This window comes from Peromyscus eremicus, chromosome 1 (assembly GCF_949786415.1).
Source record: "Peromyscus eremicus chromosome 1, PerEre_H2_v1, whole genome shotgun sequence".
In the NCBI taxonomy this organism is placed as follows: domain Eukaryota; kingdom Metazoa; phylum Chordata; class Mammalia; order Rodentia; family Cricetidae; genus Peromyscus; species Peromyscus eremicus.
Genome location: NC_081416.1, coordinates 25,468,903 through 25,494,158, shown reverse-complemented (window position 1 = coordinate 25,494,158; position 25,256 = coordinate 25,468,903). Strand labels below are relative to the sequence as shown.

At 44.7% G+C, this 25,256-nt stretch overlaps 2 protein-coding genes across 9 annotated transcripts in view; one reads left to right on the top strand and one right to left on the bottom strand.

Annotated features, from left to right (window-relative positions):
* Btaf1 (B-TFIID TATA-box binding protein associated factor 1) overlaps positions 1-7,591 on the top strand; it is a 94,826-nt gene extending 87,235 nt beyond the window's left edge. The window contains exons 36-38 of the mRNA XM_059258779.1: positions 4,276-4,435; positions 4,955-5,125; positions 6,070-7,591. Coding sequence (XP_059114762.1) covers positions 4,276-4,435; positions 4,955-5,125; positions 6,070-6,213 — 475 coding nt within the window. The 3' untranslated portion in view covers positions 6,214-7,591. The remainder of the gene's footprint in view (positions 1-4,275; positions 4,436-4,954; positions 5,126-6,069) is intronic.
* A 13,023-nt stretch (positions 7,592-20,614) lies between these two features.
* Cpeb3 (cytoplasmic polyadenylation element binding protein 3) overlaps positions 20,615-25,256 on the bottom strand; it is a 188,147-nt gene continuing 183,505 nt past the window's right edge. For all 8 annotated transcript variants that reach the window (XM_059258700.1, XM_059258683.1, XM_059258692.1 and 5 more), the window contains one exon: positions 20,615-21,076. In XM_059258700.1, coding sequence (XP_059114683.1) covers positions 20,849-21,076 — 228 coding nt within the window. In that variant the 3' untranslated portion in view covers positions 20,615-20,848. The remainder of the gene's footprint in view (positions 21,077-25,256) is intronic.

Sequence of the window (25,256 nt, the reverse complement as noted above, 5' to 3'; positions counted from 1 at the left end):
GAATCTTTATAGAGCTGTGTGTGTGTGTGTGTGTGTGTGTGTGTGTGTGTCTGTGTTGCACTCCGGAGGTCAGAGGACAACTTCTAGGGTCAGCCTGTCCTCTGCCGTTCCTTGTTGCGTCATCCCTCCTGCTCTGGATTTTTACCCCATGCACTTGTAGCTCCAAACTTCCCTCTTAGAACTGCTTTCATTGGGTTTCGGAGGTTTTGGTGTGTTCTCATTTTCATTTGACTCCAGACATTTAAATTTTCTCTCTCATTTCTTGTTCAATAGTGTGTCTGGTTTTCCTTCTGGCTAGCCTGTCTGTCTGGGATAGCTGGCATTAAAGTCACTCACTACTGCTGTGTTGAGGCTGGTCTGTGTCTTCAGGCAGTAGCACTTCCTGATGAAATGAGGTGTGCCTTTATGCACCATGGGCTTCTTCCTTGCAGTTTGTATGCTTTTCTCCTTCCTTACTCCCTGTTTGCCGTTCTAAATGCCTTCTGAATCTGGGTGTTCATTTCTTTCCTTAGATTTGGGGGGCTTTCCACCATGGTTTGACTGAGAGTATTAACGCTTGGTGTAGTACATCTGGTTTTTATGCTGTTCACAGACCTCATGTGCTGTCACAACCTGATGGTCTTCCTCAGGGTCTGGATGTTTTCCTTTTTCTTCTCTCCCATCCTTTTCTGTCTGACTGACTTCACCTTCCTCCATCCTAGGAGGATGAGGATTAAAGAATTGAGGTTTTCATCGGACTTAGCTTTTCATTTCTGAATTTTCAGTTTGGGGCTGATGAGATGGCTGAGCTGGTAAAAGCACTTGCTCCACAAACCTGGTGACCTCCTTTCAATCCTTGGAACCCACTTTTTCAGAATTTCTGTTTCTTTATTGAATTCCTCTTCATATCCTATATTGGCTTCCTCATTTCAACTGTTTCCTTTTTAAATATATTTAGAAGTTCATTTGTGTCCTTTTTAATTTCATTAAACATTATTATAATTTTCCCCCTTAAGTCTTTTGGATTTCATCTGACTCATTCTCCCACTTTTGTGGAATTGCTGCTTTTCACAGGGTTCATACTGCTTTGAGTTTTTTCATGATTCTTGATTTTCTTTTGTTGGGACTTGCATGTCTAGGGTTTTTTTTTATTGGTTGGATTTTTTTTCCTTTTTCCCCTTCCCTCTTGTCCTCCTCTCCCAGTGTATCCTTTCTGCCTAAGTATTTGCAGTGCTCGGACGGGCTGAGATCTCATTCCTCCCAGTGAACTGGAAACTCCGTCTACATCTTCGGAGTTGGGCGCCATCACAGCACCACCGCTCTTTAGAGAGGTAGCTGCAGAAGCACCCATGACTACCAGCTAGTCATTTACAACCGTCGTCTTCTCCAACTTCAATAACTGTTGGCATAACAAACGACAGTAGTACAGTGATACTGAGTTCTAACATTAGGAAGGGAATAAGCTAACCAATCACAAGGGTTGGTATTGACCAAGAGGGGAAAACCAGGGAAAGGTAGATAGAAGGGACTTTGGAATATTAGGATCTACAGGGCATATAGATTAGTAAAGAAGTAAGAGGAGGAGGGAGTGGTCCAGTGGGTAAGAGCACTTGCTGTTCTTTTCGAGGACCCAGCTTCTATTCGCAGCATCCACATGGTGACTCATAACTCCAGTTCCAGGGGAAATCCAGTACCATCTTCTAGCTTCCTGGTATACCAGGCATGCATGAAGGCCAAACACTCATACATGTAAAAAAGACAATTTAGAGGGAACAAGGGGGGGGGGGGTATAAGAGAGGAATGTAAGGGAGTAGGCTGTAAGGAAAATAGGATGCACAATAGAATGTCTGACAGTACAGACAAGAAACCTAATTGAGCGATGCAAAAACAAAAGGAAGAGCATTAGAGATATTTATGCAAGAGTCGTTTTTGTTTGTTCTAAAGAAAGGCCAGATAGACGATATTTTAAAATATGTAGCAAAATCAAATCAGGCATGCCTAAAATTCCTGCCCTTGGGAAGTGAGTCAGGAGTTGAAGGGAATCTCTGAGAGCAGCCTCGGCTCCATGAGAAACCTGGAGGGAAGGAGGGAGAGCCAGAGGAGGAGTGGGGGTGGGAGTCTGTCATCAGACTACCTTCTTCCTGGGAGAAGGGGTTTTGAATTCCTCTCCTCCCTGTTCCATGTAGCAGACTATGATGGAGGAGGCGCAGCTTGTGGCTCCAGTGAAGCCAGAATTGTGTGTACAAGTATCTGAGAATTCAGAGCAAGTGGCTTCTGGAGTTGTGTTGTGCTTAATGGCCAGTTGCTGTCAGCCCTTCCTTGGTCTTTTCCCAGCCCTCAGCACGGAGTGTGGGGTTTCTGGAAATTTCCCCATCATGTTCCATATGTACTGGAGCTAAGTCCAAGGTACAGAAAGTGCCCGGGACTGTGCTATTTATTTATCCTTTGGGCTGCCTCGTCAGCATCTGTTTCTACAGTCTATCCAGTTTCAGATTTGGCCAGTTCTTGTCTCATCAGGTGATTGGGACAGTGTCCTCATTTCCTGCCTAGATGCCTGCTCAGGGAGAGGCTCAGACTCTGCGTCAGCTTCCTGCTGGCTGTTGTTGCAGTTGTGGAATCAGAGGGGAGGAGGGAGCACCGCCCAGGAAGGTCCTGCTCACCTCAGCACAGGCACAGGGGTGAGGCTGCTCCAGTGTGCTCCTCAGCACAGGCACAGGGGTGAGGCTGCTCCAGTGTGCTCCTCAGCACAGGCACAGGGGTGAGGCTGCTCCACTGTGCTCCTTGGCAAAGCTCTCACCTGGTTATTCCCTCCGTTTCCGGTTACTATTGTGTTTTGTAGGAGAGGGCTATTATTTCATTATCCTTTTTTTCACAGTGGGTCACACTGAAGGAGCTTCAATCTGCGATCTTACCCAGGAGTGTGGCTGCTACTTTTAATGTTAGTAATAATTGTCCTTTTTCCTAGAGACTACTAGATGTCCCTATGAGTATCTTCTGAGAATACAGCTATCCTGAATGTTTGCCTCTACCTTCCCTGGAAGATGTAACCTCCTCCCACTCATCTGTCTCTATACTTGAAAAGTTCATAGTTGGGTTTTTTAATTAAAACATCTGCATTTTTATGACTTACTCTGTATCTGATATAAAATACCTTTTGGCCTTAACTTTGTTTATGAAATTTCTGATGAGCTTTAGAATGAATTATTTCTACAGATTTGCATGCATGCATATATGTGTATACAGTGTGTTATATTAAAAATATGTAATAGTTCAAGAGTACAGTTGATGTTGGAGGAGTCAGGGGGCAGGAGCTTGAGGTCACATTGCAGCTGCAGTCAGGAAGCAGAAAGCGATGAATGCAGGATCATCTGATTGATTTTTCTTTTTCCTTTTCACTTAGTCCAGAAAACCTCCCTATGGGACGTACCACCCATATTTTGGGCAGGTATTCCCACTTGTATTCACCTAATCTAGAAACTCCCTTACAGATAAAGCTAGTGACTCACTTCTATGATGATTCCAAATCTCATCAAGTTGACAATGAGTTTAACCATTATAGTATATTCAAAGGCTATTGTCATCTTACTGGAAAACAAATATCCATACCATGGCTGTGCTGGCTAGTCTTATATCAACTTGAGACACAAGCTAGAGTCATTTGGAAGAAGATACCTCAACTTAGAAAATGCCCCCACCAGAGTGGACCTGGGCTAGCCTGTGGTTCATTTTCTTAATTGATCTGGGAGTGACCAGCTTGCTGTGGGCCATGCCACTCCTGGGCTGGTGGTCTTGGTTGCTATAAGAAAACAGGACTGGAGCTGGAGAGATGGCTCAGTGGTTAAGAAAGAGCACTGGCTGCTCTTCCAGAGGACCTGGGTTCAATTCCCAGCACCCACGTGGCAGCTCTCAACTGTTTGTAACTCCAGTTCCAGGGAATCCAACACCCTCACAGAGAATATATACAGGCGAAACACCAGTGCACATTAAACCAACCAACCAACCTTTAGGAAAGAGGAAAGGAGGACTGAGCAAGCCCCGTCAGTAGTAGTAAGCAGCGCTCTTGCATGGCCTGTCTCAGCCACTGCCCTGACTTCCTTGGATGATGAACTGTGATCTGAGCGTTAATTAGAAGCTGGAATTAAACCTTTTTGTCTCCAAATTGCTTTTGAACATAGTGTTTTATCATAGCAATAGAAACCTTAACTAAGACAGTAGGTTTCTAGAACAGTTTTATTCTATTACAGGATCCTGAGTAAGAAATGTACTAACAATATTTTTTGTTACTTATGTTTGTAGGTTTAACAATGACCCATCCATTGATGTTCTTTTACTTACAACTCATGTTGGTGGCCTAGGGCTTAACCTGACTGGTGCTGACACTGTGGTGTTTGTGGAGCATGACTGGAACCCTATGCGAGATCTACAGGCCATGGACCGGGCCCATCGTATCGGGCAGGTAAAAGTCATCAAAAACTCCACTAAAAGCTAGGCAAATACTACACGAAAACTAAGAAGACTAGATTCAAATTCATTCTTGCTTTGATGTTAAGAAGTGCTGTGACTTTGGACATGTCATTCACATATTCTGTGGTATCGTTTCCACTACCACTTTCTGAGCTTGGCTAAGAAAGCCTGGGTAGTCACTGTCCATCCTGATAATCTGCAGTTCCTGAAAACTTTTTTTTTTTTTTTTTTTTTTTTTTTTTGGTTTTTCAAGACAGGGTTTCTCTGTGTAGCTTTGCGCCTTTTCCTGGATCTCGCTCTGTAGACCAGGCTGGCCTTGAACTCACAGAGATCCGCCTGCCTCTGCCTCCCGAGTGCTGGGATTAAAGGTGTGCGCCACCACCGCCCGGCTCCTGAAAACATTTTTAGGCCATGGGACCAGACAAAACCCCAATTAAGATAATAGAAAGGGCTGGCTTGGCCAACCTGAGTTGAATCAGTTTTCATTACAGTTGAATTGTTTCTTCTTCAGAAACGTGTGGTTAATGTCTACCGGCTGATAACCAGAGGGACATTGGAAGAGAAGATAATGGGCTTGCAGAAATTCAAGATGAACATCGCAAATACCGTTATTAGCCAAGAGAATTCTAGTTTACAGAGCATGGGGACTGACCAGCTTCTTGACTTGTTTACTCTGGATAAGGTAAAGAACTTGGCTTTAATCAGTCTTGGTGGTTGTCTGTGATAAGCTGTGAGGGCAAAGCACAGTCTTCTGAAGTTAGTAAGCAAAAGCATTAAGAATAGTAAATATGTTCAGTTCACTTTTTAAAAAGAGATTGTATTTTAAATTCTATATGTTTGTGCATGTGCACACAGGGTTTCTCTGTGTAGCCCTGGCTGTCCTGGAACTCTCTCTGTAGACCAGGCTGGCCCTGAACTCAGAGATCCACCTGGCTCTGCCTCCCCAGTGCTGGGATTAAAGGCATGTGCCGCCACCGCCTGGCTTTATTTTAAAGTCCATTTACTTCAGTGGATGTGGGGCAGTTGTTGCACATACACAGCATGCTGGGGTCAGAACAGCTTGTTGGAGTTGGCTCTCCTTCCAGCACCTGACTCCTGGGGACACAACTCAGGCGGTCAGGCTGGTGGCAAGTACCCTTGCCTAGTAAGCCATTGTGTGAGCCAGCTGATAACTTTGGGCCACATAAAGTCCTACATACTGGATGTTTGAAGTCTTGGTCTTTGTATTGTCACCAATGTCTTGTCTCAAGGTTTCTTCCCTGTTTTCCTTCTCAAGGGATCTTGTTATCTCTGGAGTCTGTGGAACTCATAGTGGGGATTTCTGGTCCACATCCTAATAATTGGCAATTTAGGCAAATTAACTTGTGAGCATCTACACCTATTACATGGTGTTAAGATAAAATGAAATTGCTACCTCTTCTCTTAAATTTCTGAAGTTAATAACCTCATTGTAGCTGGGGGGTGGTGGTGCACACCTTCAGTTCCAGCACTCAGGTAACAGAGGCAGGGAATCGCTGTGAGTTTGAGGCCAGCCTGGTCTACAGTGAGTTCCAAGACAGCCAGGGCTGTATAGTGAGACCCTGTCTCAAATAAGCAACTTCCTTTTATCTGCCACTGCTTCATTAGGATGGGAAAGCAGAAAAGGCCGACAGCTCCACTTCTGGAAAAGCGAGCATGAAGTCAGTTCTTGACAACCTGAGTGACCTCTGGGATGCCGAGCAGTACGAGTCTGAGTACAACCTGGAGACCTTCATGCGTTCTCTCGAGTAACTGCTGCATGCTGGATGCACCTGCTGCCAGTTCAGTTACATTCTGCTGATATTCAGCAAATTCCTAAGTCTACGGGGAACTTGAACTGAATGTATAAATAGATCGAAGAATATTCAGCATAGTGCTGGCTCTTGTTTCACTGGGGAACAAGTTATTCTCAAATATTTGCACTGTATTAAATTTAAATGTTAATGTGAAAAGGTTTAAATTTTACATGCTGAATAGCTGCAGACAGAGGAAGTGGCCAAGTTCCATGTGCTACCAGGAGATGCTCTTGCTGGGGACAGTCTCCTCTACAGTCACTTTGTCCCCGATGAAATCCACCAGTGCTGTGGTGTTGTGTGCATTTGTTTTCTTTAAAATAGTACTTGTTTTTATAATTGATTAAATAGGGCTTCTTTTGTATAAAAGCCTTAATGAGCCATACTTTTCCGAATGACTTTAATATTAGTCATCCCTAGAACATGAAAATGTTAAACAATGAATTGAACCAGGCCCTGTGGCAACCTTTGTATATTTAATGCAGATGCAGATAGTGTTTTTCAAATCTTTATTAACATCATTTTGTTCACTTTTACAGTATAATAACTACTCTAAATGCAGGTACTGGTATATTTAAGGCTATAATAACATCCTATTAGAGGGTGGGTTTTTGTTTAATTTATCTAATGGCTAGGATATAGCCAGATTCAAAGAACATATGTACTCAGTAGGTTTCAATCATATATATATATATATAAAATATATATATATTTTGTAACTATGAACACAGGCAGTTTTTCAGACATAGATTTTACACTGCTTAAAATTCCAAACTCTGGTGAAGGCTGTTTACTGTAGGAGAGCCTGACCGACACACACAGGAGGAACTGCTCTGTCTACACAGGCACACAAGGATACACGTATCTATATGCACAAAGTGTCCATCCTACACCCATCGTGTCTGGTTTTGGCACTAAAATCATGTAGTTATACCAGACAGCAATAATAATTGAGCACGGAGCTAATGAGCTAGTGTTAAAACAGCTCAGTGGTTGAGGGTGGGTAGCTGTATATAGATATGCATGTATGTGTATGTATATAATTTTATAAATTTCCCACATAAGTTAATACATGCCTGTGTATACACACACATATGGAATATATTTGTATATATATGTACAGGTAATAAACATCCTTAAGGTTTGTGTCTGGTCCTACACCTAGGCATCAACTTAAAACCATCAGACCTCAGTTGTACAATAACAAGGATTTTGTTTAAAGTAATTCAAATTCTACAGCACTTAGATATGAAGTTCGTCACACTTGAGTAGCCTTGACAACCATGCTGTAATACTGAACCTCGCATTCCACAAGAGAATAAATATCAAATTGTAAAGTCTGTGCACTGTGTGTTGTTTACAGTGAGGATTAAACAACCAGCCCAGATACATGGGTCTTTGAAAAGCTACTTTTTCATATCTAAGGTTTATATTCAAATATAGTAAACCAAAAGGAAGACACATGATCTCATGTAGCATATACAGTGTACTTGAGTGTTTTTATATTTATTTACTATTTGCATATCTTCTAAAAGCAGGGAACAGTTTTATCATTGAAGAAATAGTAAAGGGACAGAAGAATTCACACCAATATATTAATTTTTTTATCATAACATGAAAAGTCACAACTAGGAGTGCTATCTAGGCAATTGAAAGTTTGTGGGTTTAATCAGAAAGGACATTTTTATACTGGCAAACTTTCTCAAAGGGTGGGAAAGTTATTCTGTCCTTTCTGTGGGGACAGTATCGCTTTTAAAACCTTTTCTTGTAAGATGTGAAATCACACACTCTTGTTTCCCAGATAAAGGAAAGCACACGACCCAGAACTTCGTATCCTGTCCTTGAGACAGTGACCACTGAACTGAGCAGTGGGTGCTGTTAGCTCTGCTGTCCGCTGTATAGGTCGACGATGTGTTGTCCTGTCTGAAACGAGTGGGTCTGGGAGATAAACATGGTGTAGCCCTGGTGCTGAACTAGGTTGTGAGTTCAATGGAATCCATTGTACTACTGTTTGTTGTTGACCTTTTCAAATAGTTAAAAGTAATTACATTTAAGGTCGATCATACACTTAACTGTTTCTTGTAGGAAAGTCTTTAAAATTCAAGGTTCTGGGTATAATTGTCTTACATTTATACACACACTCAACAAATCCTAGTCTTTAAGCAGAGCTGGTTACTTGATGGTAACTTGGAGAGAAGTCTCCATTGCCACTGAACAGGTTTATAGAGGCTTGGTCAAATGTAACTATTCCAGGGAAGCCATTTGAAGGTGTGACAGTGTAGGACCACACCTCTTGAATGTATCTGATCTTAGAACCAAGCCGGGTCAGGCCTGGTTAGTACTTGGAGAGAGCATGGCCAGTTAAGTGGCACGTAATAGAGCTGGGTATTGTAGCGGACGCCTATAGTCCCAGTACTCGGGAGGCAGAGGCAGGCAGATCTCTGTGAGTTCAAGGCCAGCCTGGTCTTTAAAGCGAGTTCCAGGACAGCGAGGACTATACAGAGAAACCCTGTCTCGAAAAACAAAAAAACCCTAAACCAATGCAATAGTATTCGCAGGAAAGAACCAACGCTCTGTTACATGCCTGTGTTGAGTATTGCCCACCAATCTAGCTCTGCACCTTCTTCAGACCTCAGCTTCCCAGGACACACTGGCACTGGTGGGATTAAAGGACATTAATTGCAGGGACATCTGTTATCAAATGTCAGAAAATTCAGTGTGAATTAATACAATAAAAACTTGAGTTTTGATACCAGTCATTTGAGAATGTTTCCTTGTCAACCAAAATATATATATAACCTCTAAAGAGATACAAAGCCCGTCTGGGCTGAGGAGAAGGCTCGGCGGGTGAAGGCACTTGCCACCCAGCCTGAGAGCCCGAGTCCTAACCCTGCAGTTTTTGAGAAGTACCACCTAGCTACAAATGACCCAGTGGCTTCAGCTCTGCAGACTCGCCAGGATCTCGCCTCTTGTGGACTTGTAGCTGATCTACTGGCCAGGTCCTCCCGCGCCTCTGTCCTGTTCATACAACATCAAAATGCCTCCTGTAAGATTCTACAAGCCATGCCCTTGCCCACCTCTGGCCACATCTGTCTATGTTCCTCTCTTTATCTCAGTCAAGCCAGTATGTTCTGTGTGTTGTACCTCAACATAAAACTGGGTGCTGATGCACACCTTTAATCCCAGCCAAAAAATAAAAAATAAAAAACAAAAACTGTTTTATGTTCTTACGAGGCGAACATAAGTGAGAAATGGAGAGGACAAAAAGATTTGGGGAGGAGTGATGATAAACAACTTTTTTTTTTCTTTTTTCTTTTTTTTGTTTTTTGAGACAGGGTTTCTCTGTGTAGCTTTAGAGCCTGTCCTGGAACTTGCTCTGTAGCCCAGGCTGGCCTCGAACTCACAGAGATCTGCCTGGCTCTGCCTCCCGAGTGCTGGGATTAAAGGTGTGCGCCACCACCGCCCGGCCGAGAAACAACTTTTATTCATATTAATTTTCAGACACCTGATCAAAGACATCTCAAAGGAGATGTTGAGTAGGCTGACTTACCTAAGTCAAGCCCAAAAAGGGACCGTCAAGACTGAAATCCAGTTCGGGAGACGGTATACCTTAAGGTAAGGAGCTGCAGAATCAGCTGCAGAGATGGTGTGATGGAACACCATCGATCAGAGAAAAGCCAGTGACCAGCAAGTCATTTGTGGATCTCAACAGTGGCTGCAAAAGACCTGAAGACCCAGCCAGCCAGGCAAACCTAGAACATGCCTGTAGGTGTGCAAAGAGTTGTATGTATGGCTCGGATTTAACATGAAGGCAACAGTCACAGGCACGTTCATAGCTCCTTTGATGCCATGTACCAATGGGAGAAGCATAGAAATGAGGAAGGAGAGAAAACTCAAAGTTGGCATGGTTTCATTAATGCAGGAAAACCCTCCCAGTAAAAACTATTGCTTGCAAAATAGTAAGCATGGTAGTTTGAATGTAATTGGCCCCCATAATCTTACAGGGAGTGGCACTGTTAGGAGGTGTGGCTTTGTTGGTGTGGGTATGACCTTGTTGGAGGAAGTATGTCTCGTGGGGGCAGGCTTTGAGGTTTCCTATACTCGGGATACCGCCCAGAGGCACAGTCTACTTCCTGTTGCCTGTAAGACCTAGCACTCAGCTCCAGTGCCAAGGCTGCCTGCATGCTGCTGCCATGGTCCTTATGATAATGGACTGAACCTCTGAAACTAAGTGAGCCACCCCAATTAAATGCTTTCTTTGTAAGAGCTGCCATGGTCATGGTGTCTCTTCCCAACAGTGCAAACCCTAGGATAGTGATTTGGTTCATGAGAAGTCACAGGTGATTGATAAACACTTCACATCAAACCTGGACGAAACCACAAAAACAAATTCAAGGTGGCAACAGGTTCACATCTCAGAAGCAACAGACTTGAAGAAAAACTGGAGTAGCATGTACAGTATCTGAATATATAACATGTATTTGGCAATCTGGGTATGATCAACAACTTCCAGAATACATTCCTTGGATGCTCATATGGGAAATTGACCCGAACTGACCATATGCTGAGGCAGAAAGCAATCCCTGGCAAAGTTCAAGAAATTGAAATTATGCATGTTCACTTCTTTACCAATTCAATATACTGGAGTTTTTAGCCATCACAGTAGAGCTATCTAAAAGACAAAAATGGGGCCTGGAAATATGACTCAGTGGTTAAGAGCATTGGCTGCTCTTCCAGAACGCAGGTCTGTGTCCCACTATCCATATGGCAGCTCACAACCATCTCTAACTCCAGTCCCAGGGGATCCAGCACCCTCTTTTACTACATGCATAGTGCACATGCACACATGTACACAAAACACCCACATGTAAATAATTTTTTAAAAAACCTTCAGGAATGGTCACACATTCCAGCACTTACGAAGTAGAGGCAGAAGAATTAAGAGTTCAGGGACAACTTTTTGGCTATGCAGAAAGTTTGGGGCCATCCCAGGCTGCATGAGATTCTTCTCAGAAAACAAAAGATCTTATACTTGTAAACAAAGTCATTTTCTATGAACATCTCTTAAAGTCTACAAAAGCATGATGACTGGGCAGTTTAGCAGTTTAATGGGAGATGTCAATATTCAAAAAGTTTTGTTTCTGAATGCAATAAGAATTTCATTTTTTAATAGTCCAAATATAACAGCACCAGAATCCATGAGACAGGTACATATATACAAAGCATGTGAAGATGTATGTTGAACATTACAGGTCAACAACAACAAAATGACCTTGAGAAATGGAGATATACCACATTCATGGGTTAGATACACAACATTGGAGCCCTGAGTTTAATCTCTAGCACTAGACACCAAATTGTTCCAAAAACTCAATATTGTTAGAGTTCCAAACATGTATAGATTCAAATCAATTCCACTCAAAATCCCAGTAAGAGTTTTTAAAGAGCTGATTCTAAAACTGAGAAAGTAAAAGAGACTTGAAGGGCTTTTCACACCCTGGAGGAGGAATGTTGCGGAGAGAGAGGGGCCTGAAAGAATGTTGGACAGACAGGCAGAGATGAAAATAATCAAAAGCAGGAAAGGGGACCGCTAGAGAGCGGCACGCCCATGTCCTGAGCTGAGTGGAGCTACAGCAATCGGGAGCAGAGAGCTGGTATAAACACAAACCAGCGGGGGAGGGGGGGAGCCAGAGGCTGCCTGCAAATACTCTGCTTTATTGCTTGGTTTTTCTTTCATGGAGAAAGGGCAGTCTCCAAAATCGGGTCCATATGCTTAAAAAAACAAAAAAAAAACCTCTATATGTAGACAGAGATAATTCACACACATATGTGTATATAATACTGTGCAAAATTTAGCTCAATTGTGAGCATATTTTAAACTAAAAAAAAAAACTTAGAAGGAAGCATGAAGGCTAGGGATGTGGCTCCCGCAGGAGTGAGCCCAGCGGGTAGGCAGCCCTGGCTTTCATCCTCGGCATGGTGACAAACACCTGTAATTCCAGCACTCAGCAGGGAGAAGCAGGGTGATAAGAATTTCAAGGTCATCCTAGGCTTAGTGAATTGGAAGCCAGCCTGAGCTACAGGAGACTCTGACTCCAAAGAATTAAAAAAAAAAAAAGGTGACCCTGGGTTGAACAAAGATTTCTTAGACATTACACCTGTGATAAATGTACTTCCACACCCCTGCCCCCATAACCACCTGTGCATCCCTTTACTTGCATCCATCAAAACAACATATCTTTAAGCTTACAGCTCATCAAGGAGAGCCAGCAGGGGCTTGAGGTAGAAACTACAGAGTAGACACACACCCCTACTAGCTTTCTCCCAGGCTCACACTCGGCTAGTTTTACACACACACACACACACACACACACACACACACACACACACACACACCCCTACTAGCTTGCTCCAGGCCCACCTGTGTAGAGCTATGACTGCCTGCAGTGGGATAGGCCGTCCCTCCTACTTAATTAACAACCAACCAAACAAACAAACAAACAAACAACCAAAAAAAAACCAAAAAAAAAACAAAAACAAAAAACAAAAAAAAAACGCCCAGAAGACACAGACACACAGGCCAGACTGCAGGAAGCTATACTTCAGTTGAGGATCCTTCTCCCCAGGTATGTCAGATTGACATTAGCCAGCACAGCTGCCTTTGTGGGTTGTGTGAACCCCAGCTTAAAGCTGAGACTAGCAATTGGCATCTAAAATCGGGGAGATGAGGCAGCCTTGGGGACGGGGCTCTCAACCTATGGGAACTGATGCTGTCTCCAGGCAGGCAGAACTGAACGAGAGAGCATCCAGGTGTCCACTTCAGAACTGTTTACCACACACACCTGCTGTCAGAAGTGCTGTGTTTCAGAATGTGGCGGCACTTGCCTATCATCCGGACACTGGAGGCCGAGGCTGGGGCTGTTGCATTTTCAAAGCCAGGGTGGGCTACATGGCCAGTACCAGGCCAGCCAGGGTTAAGACCCTGTCCTAAAAACAATAAACCATACACACAAACACACAGAAGGCAAATGAGTATCCCAAAAGATGGTCTACATTATGTGGTAGAACATGTCAACCTACTCAACCTATTTTCAACAAAACCTACTCAACACCGTTTAGAAGGGTAAAAATTCACTACACATGAGACACACTGCAAAGGATCTAGCACCCCGACTGCATTTTGGGGGTTGGGGTGTGTGGGTGTGTACAGTCAGAGGCACTCAGTTTTGAAGACCGTTTGGCAGTTTCTTACAAAGCTACCCATTACGCCAAGGATGTGGCTTGGTGGTAGAGGATGCCCTTGGCATGTGAAGGTCGTGAGGTCCAGCCCCGACTCGAACACCCAGGCTTGCTATGAACGCTATTTTAAGTTGAGGTCAATTGAGTCAAGAGCTGACAGGAGCAGCTTTTTCGGGGCTACCTTTATCCAAAGGCGGGGAGCTCTGAGGCTGAGGCTGCCCAGGTGCCTCAGGTGAGCTGTACACAACCCAACTTGGACAGGCAGCCGCACGCTAGACGGCCCGGGCCACTGATTTGCCCGTGGAGACACTCCCCTGCCCATCTGTCCAGTTCCGCAGGGAGCAGCTCCACGGTGGGTTAACGTTCGTCTTCTGTTGATCTTTCTTGAGTGAATTCACAGATCCCAGTCACCCACCAACAGAAAAAATCACACACAAAAAGCAACCCCCAACAATCCTTCTGGTTCCCATGCTCAACAATCTCCTTAGATCAACTACTCCAGATAAAAAACGGGGGAGTGTGAGTGTGTGTGTCTTCCTGGAAACATGTCGAGGGTGTGGAGACCTCCTACACCAGGCCTCTTATAAAGCGGGGTGTTCACTGGTGATGGAAGCTTCTGGAGAGCAGGTACATTAGCGCCCCCCCCCTTCCCCACAGTCGGAGCCTGTGCTGGGCGGCCACCCACCACCCACCCCGTGCTTCAGAGCTGGGGATTCATGCCACACACAAGGCCAAGCCCAGAAGTTTCTGTCTCAAAGACGCCTTTGCATAACTCCTCCGGCTTCATGTCGCAGGGCAGGACATCAGAACCACTTTAGTTCGGGGTTCAAGGCAGATGGACACCCTGAAAAGAGGACTCGATTTGTTCTTTAATGTGTGGCTGTTCCTTAAGGTGTTGTGATGGGCTCCATGGCTGCGGCTGGCACCAGCCAAGGCCACTAGGGGTGACCCTGGGTCCCTGTCGGCCGGGCGCGCATGCAGTGCACTTACCTGCAGGGAGTCCACGCCCGGGAAGGAAGCCCGGGCCAGAGGGAGGCAGACATGGGGGAGGGGGCGCACGGGACACACATTGAGGAGGGTCGAGGTCGCGTGGGGGGTGGCAACCAGAGGTGGTTGAACCCGCCTCCCAAACCTCTCAGCTTTCTGCTCCCCTGCTCCCGTGAGGCCCCTCCTGCCGCCTCCCCTCCCCTCCCCTCCCCTCCCCTCCCCTCCCCTCCCTCACCACTCCAACAGGGAAGCGGGGAGCCCAGAGGCTAGTCACCCTGGCTGGGCTCCACCCCAGGCCTTCATCCTGGAACCACCTGTGCCCAGACCCACCCAGACTGAAGCACCCTGTGCTGGGTTCCACACCCTTTTCCTTCAAGGTCTGGTTGACACTCAGAGAACAAACGTGTGGCGCAAGGCCAGAAGCCATCCGAAGTTTTACAAAGCCCCATTTTCTGAAAAGAATTCATTAGGAGACTCTGGTGTCATTTGAAAAATAAGATGACGTCAATACTTACCTTTTCCCAACAGTTCTGATTAAGGAATTTGGCCTCGTGTGGCAACCTGCTGGCAATTAAAATCCAAGGCGTGGGAGGTGGGGGGGGGGGGGCGTAGCTCAGGGGCAGAGCTCCAATTCAGCTTGCCCGAGGCCCACAGGGCCATCAACAGTGTGAAAACGTCCCAAGCCCCCACGTCTCTCACCTGAGCCCACAAACACTTTCCTGCTTCAAATTTATTTGTGCATGTGAAAGTGTTGTGTCTGGGAAAAGTGGACTTTGATGGAATAGGTGAACTGTTCGGAAGACTTGGGGTTTTTGTTTTGTTTTTAAAAAACTAATGGAGCAAATCCGAATTTCCCGAGATGCAGACAAACACATGGAGAGAGGTTCCGTAGCAAAAGATGACAAGTGTCAGTACTTCGTACAACTAGATTTAATAAGTTGTTATTACAGAAAAAAGTCCAAACTACAAAGTTTAAGCAGTTAAGCGAGAACTGCAGGAGCTCCACATTCAGTCACAGTAGCGAATCCGTACAAGCAGTGTTAGTCCAAGCCCCAGGGCAGAGGAAGGCTTACCAGCGAACACAACCCAAGAGAACAGGTAGGAAAGGATACAGTACAGATAAAATTAGTTGTTAGTTGAAAAACAAATACAGAGATCTTAGCTGTGAACACTCTAAAAGTCATGTCCATCATTTTGACAGCAAAAATACAAATACCTAATCCTTTATACCCCAACAGCACTCTGTCCAGGAGCGTGCCCTGTACTAGCACCCAAGCTCTCTACTGGTCCCAGTGAACTACTATATCCACACAAGTCAACAGCTCTGGACTCATGGTCCACTTCTTGACCCATCCGGGGGTATTAAGTCAACAGCATCAATTATAAAATACTCTGTGGTGGGAATGGAACACTATGGCAGCTGAGTTTGACAAGTTTGGTTATTATAAAAGAAAAAAAATGTTAGCAGACACAGCATACAAACTAGTGATAGAGGAGTGATCCATACAAATAAGCCATTTTTAACAAAAAGACACTTTTTTTTTTCACTAATCTGTGACTAACCTTTCATTCAAACCTTGCAAGCTGAGATGTCACAATACTCAAATATTTAGGTAGGAGCTTTACCCAGTTAAATGCCACTTTGTTGCTAATATAATAGATAAAATGAAAACTAGCAGTTATTTGCTAATTGCATAAATGCAGTACACTGCATCAGCCCATGCCTCACTAACAAGCTATAAAACACAAGATATAGGCAGAAATCTAAGCAGAATCTTTATACCACTAAACAAGAATTTTCCCAATTTCTTCTGTTCCTAATCATTTATTTGTAGTTAATGTAAAATTCCAACCAATAGGACCCAATTTGAGTTAAAATTTTACATCACAACTTGATCTAATCTATATATTATTTACAAAACTGAATACATAGAGCGAACCCAAGAGCCGACTCTGGACACACGCTTACTTATCCCAGTTATTGATCAATCTCCTCGCCACTTCAACAGAACTAGAAGAGGCCACCGACAACTAGCAGAAATGCACCATCTGTCTAGAGGAGTCCCCGGATGTGCCGGATGTGCCGGATGTGCCGTTTACACAACACCAGCTCTGTCACTGGGAGATGTCTCTGCAGTAACTGTGGATGCCCTCCCGGGGCTGGGGGCGGGGCTGGGGGGGGGAGCTGAAGCAGCAGCAGCAGCAGCAGCAAGGCAGACAGATCATGCACAGAGTAGCCCAGTGTGACCACGAGAAGAGGCAAACAACGGGCAGGCGGGCGCCATCACAGAGAACAGCGGGAGTGGGGGAGACGCAGCTGACGCATGAACAGTGGTGACGTAGCGTGGTGACAGAGTGTGCTTCCCCAGGGCCTGCCGCCAGCCCTTCCAGGGACGAGTCAGGTGAGGCATTCAAGTCATGCAACATACAAGGTGGGGTCTTCTCACACATGTCACCACTGTGCATGCGAGTAAGGTCGGGAGGGAAAGGCACCGGCTCACACATGGACAGCAGTTGGTGGGGGACGGACACACACACACACACACACACACACACACACACACACACACACACTGGACATAAAGAGGAGTTTTAGGGAAAGCACTGGACGTTGCCGGCCAAGGTTGGCTGCATACCCGGTGCTGGTTCAGGAGGGCTGACTTCATTATCAGACGACAGGTTTTGCTGCATCTGGTGTTGTATAAACCCACTGTGACATCCTTAGAGACCTGTCTGTCCTGCGACATCATCCCTAGTCTCACACTAAGCCACTGTGATAAGGAAAAGGCTTGTCAAGATCCCACACGTTCTGCTCACTGTCGTTTATTACCCAATTGTCCGTCCCAGTCCCAGTCCCTTTACAGAATCATCCGTTTCCATCACTGCCACTACTGTAAACCACATCAGCGAGTTAATACATAAAGCTTTGCATTTCAAAAAACTAGACACTTTAGTAACAATATTACAAAGGTTTTAGCTTCAAAAATAACTGAAAATGAAAAAAATAAACTTTTAAAGAATTAGCATCATAAAATTAATTTATTCCAAGTAAAAATACAAAATAATATTATGACGTTGACCAGATATGAAAGTCCCTCCCAGAAACAACTCTAGTAATGATTGAGAAAGCACTCCTTAAAGAAAATACGAAATAAAATGAAAAATATGTAAATATGTTTAATTTTTTTCTTAGCAAAAAATCTTTCTAAAAATAACAATGAAAATTTGTCTCAGTACAAAGGCTACGTTACTATTGAAAAAATACCAGCATGAGGAAAAGGTACGTTTTTGACAGTAGAAAATGAGTTCTGTGAGTCACAATGTCTAAAGTCTGCAATGAAAATAAATCTGCAATAAAGATTTATGCCTTTTTTCTTTTCTTTTTTTTCTATTTTTTATACAAACAGTACAAACAGTATTGCACGTAACAACAAAGAATCGAGGTTAGTTACAGCCTTCAAAAAATCCACTAGTTCAAGTGTCCCATCAAGGAAAGGCCACGGCAGGACCTGTGTTACCAGGGGCTTCCCAGTCAAGTTGCAGGGCAGAACACCTCTGTGTTTTAAAAAATAATTTTTTTGAAGGACCCTCTCTTTTAATATAACATTAAGAACTTGAGGGGAGGGGCACATTTATTTACAAAAACAAAAGGGAACATGTTATAATTTAATAAACTAAAAAAGTTCTCTTTAAAAAAATACAAACAGAAGAACTCTTTCACAATCCTGGTCAGTCGCACATCAACACTTGATTATAAATATACAAATTAAGGAAAGTAGTTCCCATCACCTAGTCACAGCTCTCAGCACCGAATGGAGTCTCTCTTACAACCTGGTCTCCGCGACACTGTGGCCTCCGCGTTAGTTTACGCTGCACAGTCTTCCGGCTTCTCTAGAGCTCAGGGTTATTTTAGTACATGAAAGAGGGGTGCTTCTTCCAAACATCTGCATCTTTCACATAATTAGGTAGATTTCTGTAGGTTAGATATGATCTTTAATATTATAGTTATAAAGCTCTAACTTCTTCATTTTCAAAAAACACAAATAAGCATGAAAAAAATAAAGTTACCCATCTGTTAAATCATTTTCTTGCAGAATTAAATTAATATATATTTTCTGAATAAACTTACTTAGAAAATATCATTTTTCTTTCCTATATTTCAAAATTGAGGTATTGCAAAAGATCAGGTCAGTCAGAAAGCATGCCTTTTTCCTTAAAAACAAACAAACAAAAATCATCAGCCAACTTTTGAAAACGTTCTAGAATATAAAAAGTAGTAGTGCGTAACAAAATTTCCCATACAGATGAAAAAAAATAAAACACAAACATAGAAAAAAAAAAAGAAAAGGAAAAAACAAAACCAAACCAAACCACACCTGGGCCGCAGAAAAGCAATGATTCCCAAAAGGCCCAGAGAAAACCCCCAAGGGGGAGGGATCTAATAGGCATCTTTTAATTCAGTAAAAAACTATTTTGTTTCTCCTTTTTTGAAAACAAACTGTAGCTGGAGAGCCAGTATTCACAACTAAACACTAGAGAGACAAAAAGAACCAACTACAACTAAAAAAACCAAGCCACACTAACTTCCAGACGGTACAAGGAGACCACAGCACAAAAGACTCAGCGACAAACCTACTCTGCACTGTGCATCCGGTCAGATTGTCCCCAGAATTCAAGACAAGGACGGAGGGTTAAAAAGCTTTACAGTCTTGCAATCACCGTGTTTTGCTGATCCTAGTACTCTCCACAGCCCAGGAGTGAATGCTAAAGGAATGAGCACGGTAGCATGAGCAGGGCCCCATCCTATTCAAGCTTCACAGGGTAAATCCAGGGAACTAGCAGTTAGTGTCTCGCACGGAAGGCCGCGTCTGCCCGGGCCATCTTAGTACAGCCATTTCTTTAGCGTCACCCTTACGTGGCTTTCTTAACCATGTGCATCAGTGTCAATCTGACAACTTATCTCTAGATATTGTGTATAGTCTTAGTGTTTGTAAGCTAAGATGAGCTCTTTGGCTTTCTGGACAAGGTCTGAAGCTATGTAGAGTGGTGTGAGCACTAGGAGGTCATAACTCAGAGCTCATGTGTTACTTAATAATATACCAGTTATGAATGGTCAAGTTCATAATGTCTGACACAGAGGCTTTTAACAGTTACATTGGATCACAGTTAGACATAATCACTTCACTATAGAAAAGAAATTGCACAATATAGAACAGAGCACCGCAAGTACTTCATCCACCGTCCACAGATTTGTTGAAAGAGTATCCTACACTAGGTTTTCTATTGGTTTGAATAATGGTCGGCCTGGTATGGGCTCTTCTTGTCCACAAGCATTCCACCCATTGAGGCATGCCTTCCTCCCACCGATTACCAATTCTTTGAATGAAAAAAAAAATCCTTTAAAAAAATGAGTATTTTATAGCTTATATAGATTCTTAATTTGTGCATTGTGGGAAGGTTTTATACTAGACATTGGATATAAAATTTATTGCATGCAGCAACCGCATTAGGTAAACATGCAGTCAGGAACGGCGGCCTCTGCTGGCTCTCTCTGGTCTCTTCTCTTCTCCTTCCGGCAGCTGGCTCTATCCCTAAACCACAAAAGTGTGTGTTGGGTTCTTGTTTTTGTTGTTAATTGATACCTTAGCCTGAATAGAGTATTATGGTATCCACAATACCATTTTAATAGCAGCAAAAGCCATTGCAGCATAAATTTACATAACACTAAAAGATCTAACCCAAATCCTCAGCAAAACAAAACTCAAACATGAAGGAAAATGAAAGATCCAGCTTGTGAGGTATCTGTACCTGTACAGAGTGACTACAGACTTGTTTTCATGAAGGGCTATCCTTACTCTACGTGACCCCCACTACTGACTGCTGCTGATTGTAAAGTGTTTGCTACATCGGCCTCTACTTACACGTGTGACCTTTGGTAAGTCTTGTCCTAGGGGCGACTCTCTACGTTTCTGAAAATAAGTGCATGCTCCAGTAAAACCAATCAGAGCCACAACACCACAACATCAAACAAAGAGTCACAGACGTCAACCTGACGGCCGCTGATGAGATTGGCAGTCTACGTACTGTGGAGGTGACAGATCAGGTGTAAGAAATCAAGGTACCAAGCAGACAAGTTGTGAGTCAAAGTGCAAATGGGTACCGTTACACACTCTGCGATTCTGCATTATACTGGACGCTGAGTTCAGTAATATGACTGTAAATGATAATAATAATAATAAAAAGACCCATTTCTTCTTTAAAAATCGAGAACGAATGCACAGATTTCCAGAACACCGTGAGCCCTGAGGCAGTGCCCTCTCTTCCTCCTTGTGATCTACTCCAGTACTTGTAGCTGGGTCGCCCGGGGTTCAGCTCCAGCGGAACGGGACGTGCCGAGGGCGGTCACCACCCTCCTTCACCAGCGGTTTGTGGAACTCTCGGCCGGCTCGGGAGTGGATGCTGGCCCAGCAGTATTCACAGTAGTACTGCAGACAGGTGACGTTGGCACAGAAGAACGGGGCAAACTTCCCACCGCAGCGCGTGCCCTGGCACTCGTCACACATCTGATCATCCAGCACATATGGTTTCACTTCCACCTGGACCCGGACAGAAAAGACAGGGAACAGGGCTCAGCAAGGCTTCCTTAGCCTCGTCTGCAAACCTGAAGTGGTATCCTGTCAGTTCTCAACCTCTCTGTGTGTTCTACCGGCTACCTGATCTGTAAAGGGCCCAACCCACACACAGCTGTGCAGCCATAACTCCTGAGGATGGACAGAGCCCAGTGCAGGACGGACAAACAACATCCCAGCTGGGGGAACTCTTCAGACACAGGCTACAAGCCTGAGAAGGCAGGGAACCAGGTCTGACGGTGACTGGTAGGCTCAAGGGAGGTTCGGGGCTTCTGTTGTGATGGCAAGGCTTTTGAATCTGTCCCAGGGCTATACTGGACCCTGGTAACTGCAGGGGGACGGGGGACTGGGGACAAGGGGACATGCCGAGACGTTACTGTAGAAGCAGGCTTCCTACTAGTCTGGGCGTGCTTTATCATCTTAGTCTCTCCATCACCGGAAGCTGATCAGCGGGTGTTTATCACAGCCCTTTAGGGAGCATTTAGTGAACCAAAATGAAACCAAGCTACATAGCATGAAAGCCTTTCAAAACCAAAGAGGAAAACACCTGCTTGTCATGTTTCTCTTTCCCGGAGCCTAGAAAAAAAGACTGGAGTGTGAATTTCTTTGTCTTGAACACCAGGAATAAGCACCTAGGTGGAGAGTCTGACCAAGTCTCTGCCACACCTGTGGTGGAGCCACGCCGGGGAAGAGCAGCCCTGCAGCTGGAGCTTGGTCTTCAATGATGGGTCAACGGTCAGACCCAGAAGCCTCTAGGAGGGCATGAGTCGGGGTCTCACCAAGGGAGTGGAAGTTGGGAAGGGGGAGGGCACAGAAGCTATAGTCACCTCCCATTGTGGGTTCCTGTCCACAGGTCTGTCTGCTGGCCGGACACTTCCCCTGTAGGACGCTCACGAGAAGACTCATGCTCTCGGTCACCCAGGGAGAAATGTCTTTACTGCTCCCCCCCCCCCACCTTAAGCTGAAGATTGAACAATTAGGACTTAAAAAATCTCTTATATTAATCTCTGCATCATAAACTAACACGGCTCTGCAATCAAGCCTGTCTGGGCTCATAGCCAGGCCACATCAGAAACCTGTTCTCATCTGCACACCAGGAGGAAAAAACCTGTCCTACTTTATAGATTTCCTATGAGTGAAGTCGGCCGCCCAGAGCTCTGCCCCACACCCCGTAGGCACGGCTCTACTTCCTCTGGCTTCCTGAGGCCGGGCCAAACTCTGCTTAGATGTGCTCAGCATCTACTGAGCCACCAGGTTCTCTGTCTTCTCTGGTTTAGTTCTCCACATACACATGCCAGTTAAACTGTCCACCACAAAGGTCCTCTCCTTGGTCAAAAGGTTCTGTTCCACCTACAGGACTGAGTTCAGCTGCCTCAGCAAATTAGCTGTTTCCTGTCTCCAATGGCCCCAACTCAAGACAGTCTGCAGGTCACCTGGACTCCCCTCTTTAGTGATGTCCCAGTGCAGACTCTAACTGCTCAAGCTTGCCCCTCCCCCTTCTCCTTTTTTCTGATACACAACAATCTGTGTGTGTTGCATGCACACTTCTGTGTACCGGTGCACATGCACAGGAGTACGAAAAGAAGCTAGTAGAGAGGAGTGGGTGTCCTGTTCTCAACCTCAGTTCCTTGAGACAGGTCTGTCACTGAACTTGAGCTCCACAGGCAGTCAGTAAGCCCAGTGAACCTCCTGCCCTCCCTCCCCACCCTACCCTAGCGCTAGGATTATAGGGCTATATGGGATCTGAACTCGGGTCCTCACGCTGGCACGCCAATACTTTACTTATTGTGCCATCTCCCCAAGTCAATCCTTTTATTTGTATGCTCAGTCCCCAGCTGATGAACTGTTTTGGAAGGATTAGAAGGTGTGTCCTTGTGAGGAGGTATGTCACTGGGTTTCACTATGTAGCTCTGACTGGCCTAGAACTTGCTATGTAGACCAGATAGGCCTCAAATTCACAGAGGCCCTCTAGCCTCAGAATGCTCGGATTAAAGGTGTGAGCCACCATGTCTGGCCAAATCAACAATTTTGTTTTGTTTTGTTTTGTTTTGTTTTGTTTTGTTTTGTTTCGAGACAGGGTTTCTCTGTGTAGCTTTGCGCCTTTCCTGGAACTCACTTGGTAGCCCAGGCTGGCCTCGAACTCACAGAGATCCGCCTGGCTCTGTCTCCCAAGTGCTGGGATTAAAGGCGTGCGCCACCACCGCCCGGCCAAATCAACAATTTTAAAGTGAGTAAGTCGGTGCTACTCAATACATTTATACTGTGTGCAGACACCACCTAAGGTTACCAAATGCTTCTACCACCTCAACAAGAAGTCCTGGATCCACCAATTACCTACTTCTCCACCCTTGGGGACCACTCTATATTCCTTCTCTACGTTTTACTATTCTGGGTATTCCACAGAATGAATTGCATACTATGAGATCTGTTCCCTCGGGCTTCTTTGACCTTTATGAGGTTTTAAGGTTCACCCATGCTGCACACACAGGGCTCTGGGTTCCATCCCCAGCACCGCGTCATGCACATTGTAGCTAAACGGTATTCATTACACATTTTTACCCAACTCGCACATTTTGTTCACTTGTCTGTCGATGACACCAGTTGTTTCTGCCTTGAGTCTGCTGTGATTACCCCTTTTGACATGTGCATGGGTGTACATATGTGAGAGCAGCTGTTTCTAGTTTGTTTAGGGTAGATACTTGGGGATGAACTTAGTTGGGCAGACAGCAATTTGATTTTAACTTAGAAAGATTTGTTTCTGTGGTATTTATAGGTGTCTATGTACGTGACCGTGTGTGTGTGTGTGTGTGTGTGTGTGTGTGTGTGTGTGCAGGTATATGTGTGGAGGCCTCTTGGTAACCTGGAGGACAGCAAGTCCCAGCAACTCTCCTGTTTCAGCCTTCCTTGGAGCTGGAATTGCAGGCACTTCTGTGGGGAAACTTAGGACGCAGGTTCTGGGATTCAAATTCTGGTCCTCATGTCTATAGGACAAGAGCTCTGAAACGCTGAGCCGTCTCTCCAGTCAGTGTTTTCGCTTCCCAGGCACTACCGCGTTCTTTTCCACAGCTATAAACCATTTTGCACGCCAACTCACCAAGCAGAGCCCCAGACTACGTGTGCCACTACTTAGTTTCCATTTGTGGGGTTGTAACCATCCTGGTGGGTAGGATGTGGCCCCACATGGTTAAGATTGGCATTTACTTAATAACCGAGGCTATTTAGCTCCTTTTCATCTGCATATTGTCCATTTTTTTTGTTTTTAAAGATAGGCTTTCAGTATTTGGCTTTGAACCCATGACCCAACTGTCTCGGTGTTCTCAGGGCTGTGAATGACAGGCATGCACTCCTACTCCAAGCATGGCCATGCATATGTCCTAGCTGGAGAAAGGCCTTTCAAATCTCTTCATTTTAAGTGGGCTGTCACTCTGTTGTTAAGCTGAAGAATTTTTAATTTTTTTTTTCTGGATTCAGCCTCCATGGTCTAGTCACTTTTTGGACATCGTCTTTGATACAGAAAAGAGGTCACTTGTGTACTGCACATCTGCAAAGGCACTCTTTGTTAGGGTCTGCAGCATCATGTCAGATCTTTGCAAGAGCTGCCGTAAAGCCCTTCATGCCAGCCACAGCTGATGCTTTATTATCTGCTGCAGTAGTTTCCTCCCTTAGTCTGAAGTTTCAGAGGTCAGGCATTTCTCCCTTTTGATTCTAAGACACCTTGACTTTTGATTTTAAAAGGTCATGTTGTGCTGTACCAGGCATGGTCACACGTGTGCCCGTAACCCCCGCACTTAGGAGATGGAGGCAGAAGATCGGGGATTTGAGGTCATTCTGAGCTACAAGAGTCCGTCTCAACACACACACACACACACACACACACACACACACACACACACGCACACACGCACTCCTTGCTGGAATGTAGTGTGCCTTCCGTCCCCTGGTAATCAGGAGGCATGACGCCCCTGTCAGGTCAGATGATACAGCATAATACAGTCTTCACTTCCTGTCACCCTTTCAAACTTTATCACTCCTACAGCCTTCCAACTGCCCTTTAAGTCTATGAATTCTCCTCATTTTTATTTTTACTTCATTAATGCCACTCAATAGGAGTCTAAATAGAGCACCTGTTCCCAAATAAACATACAAC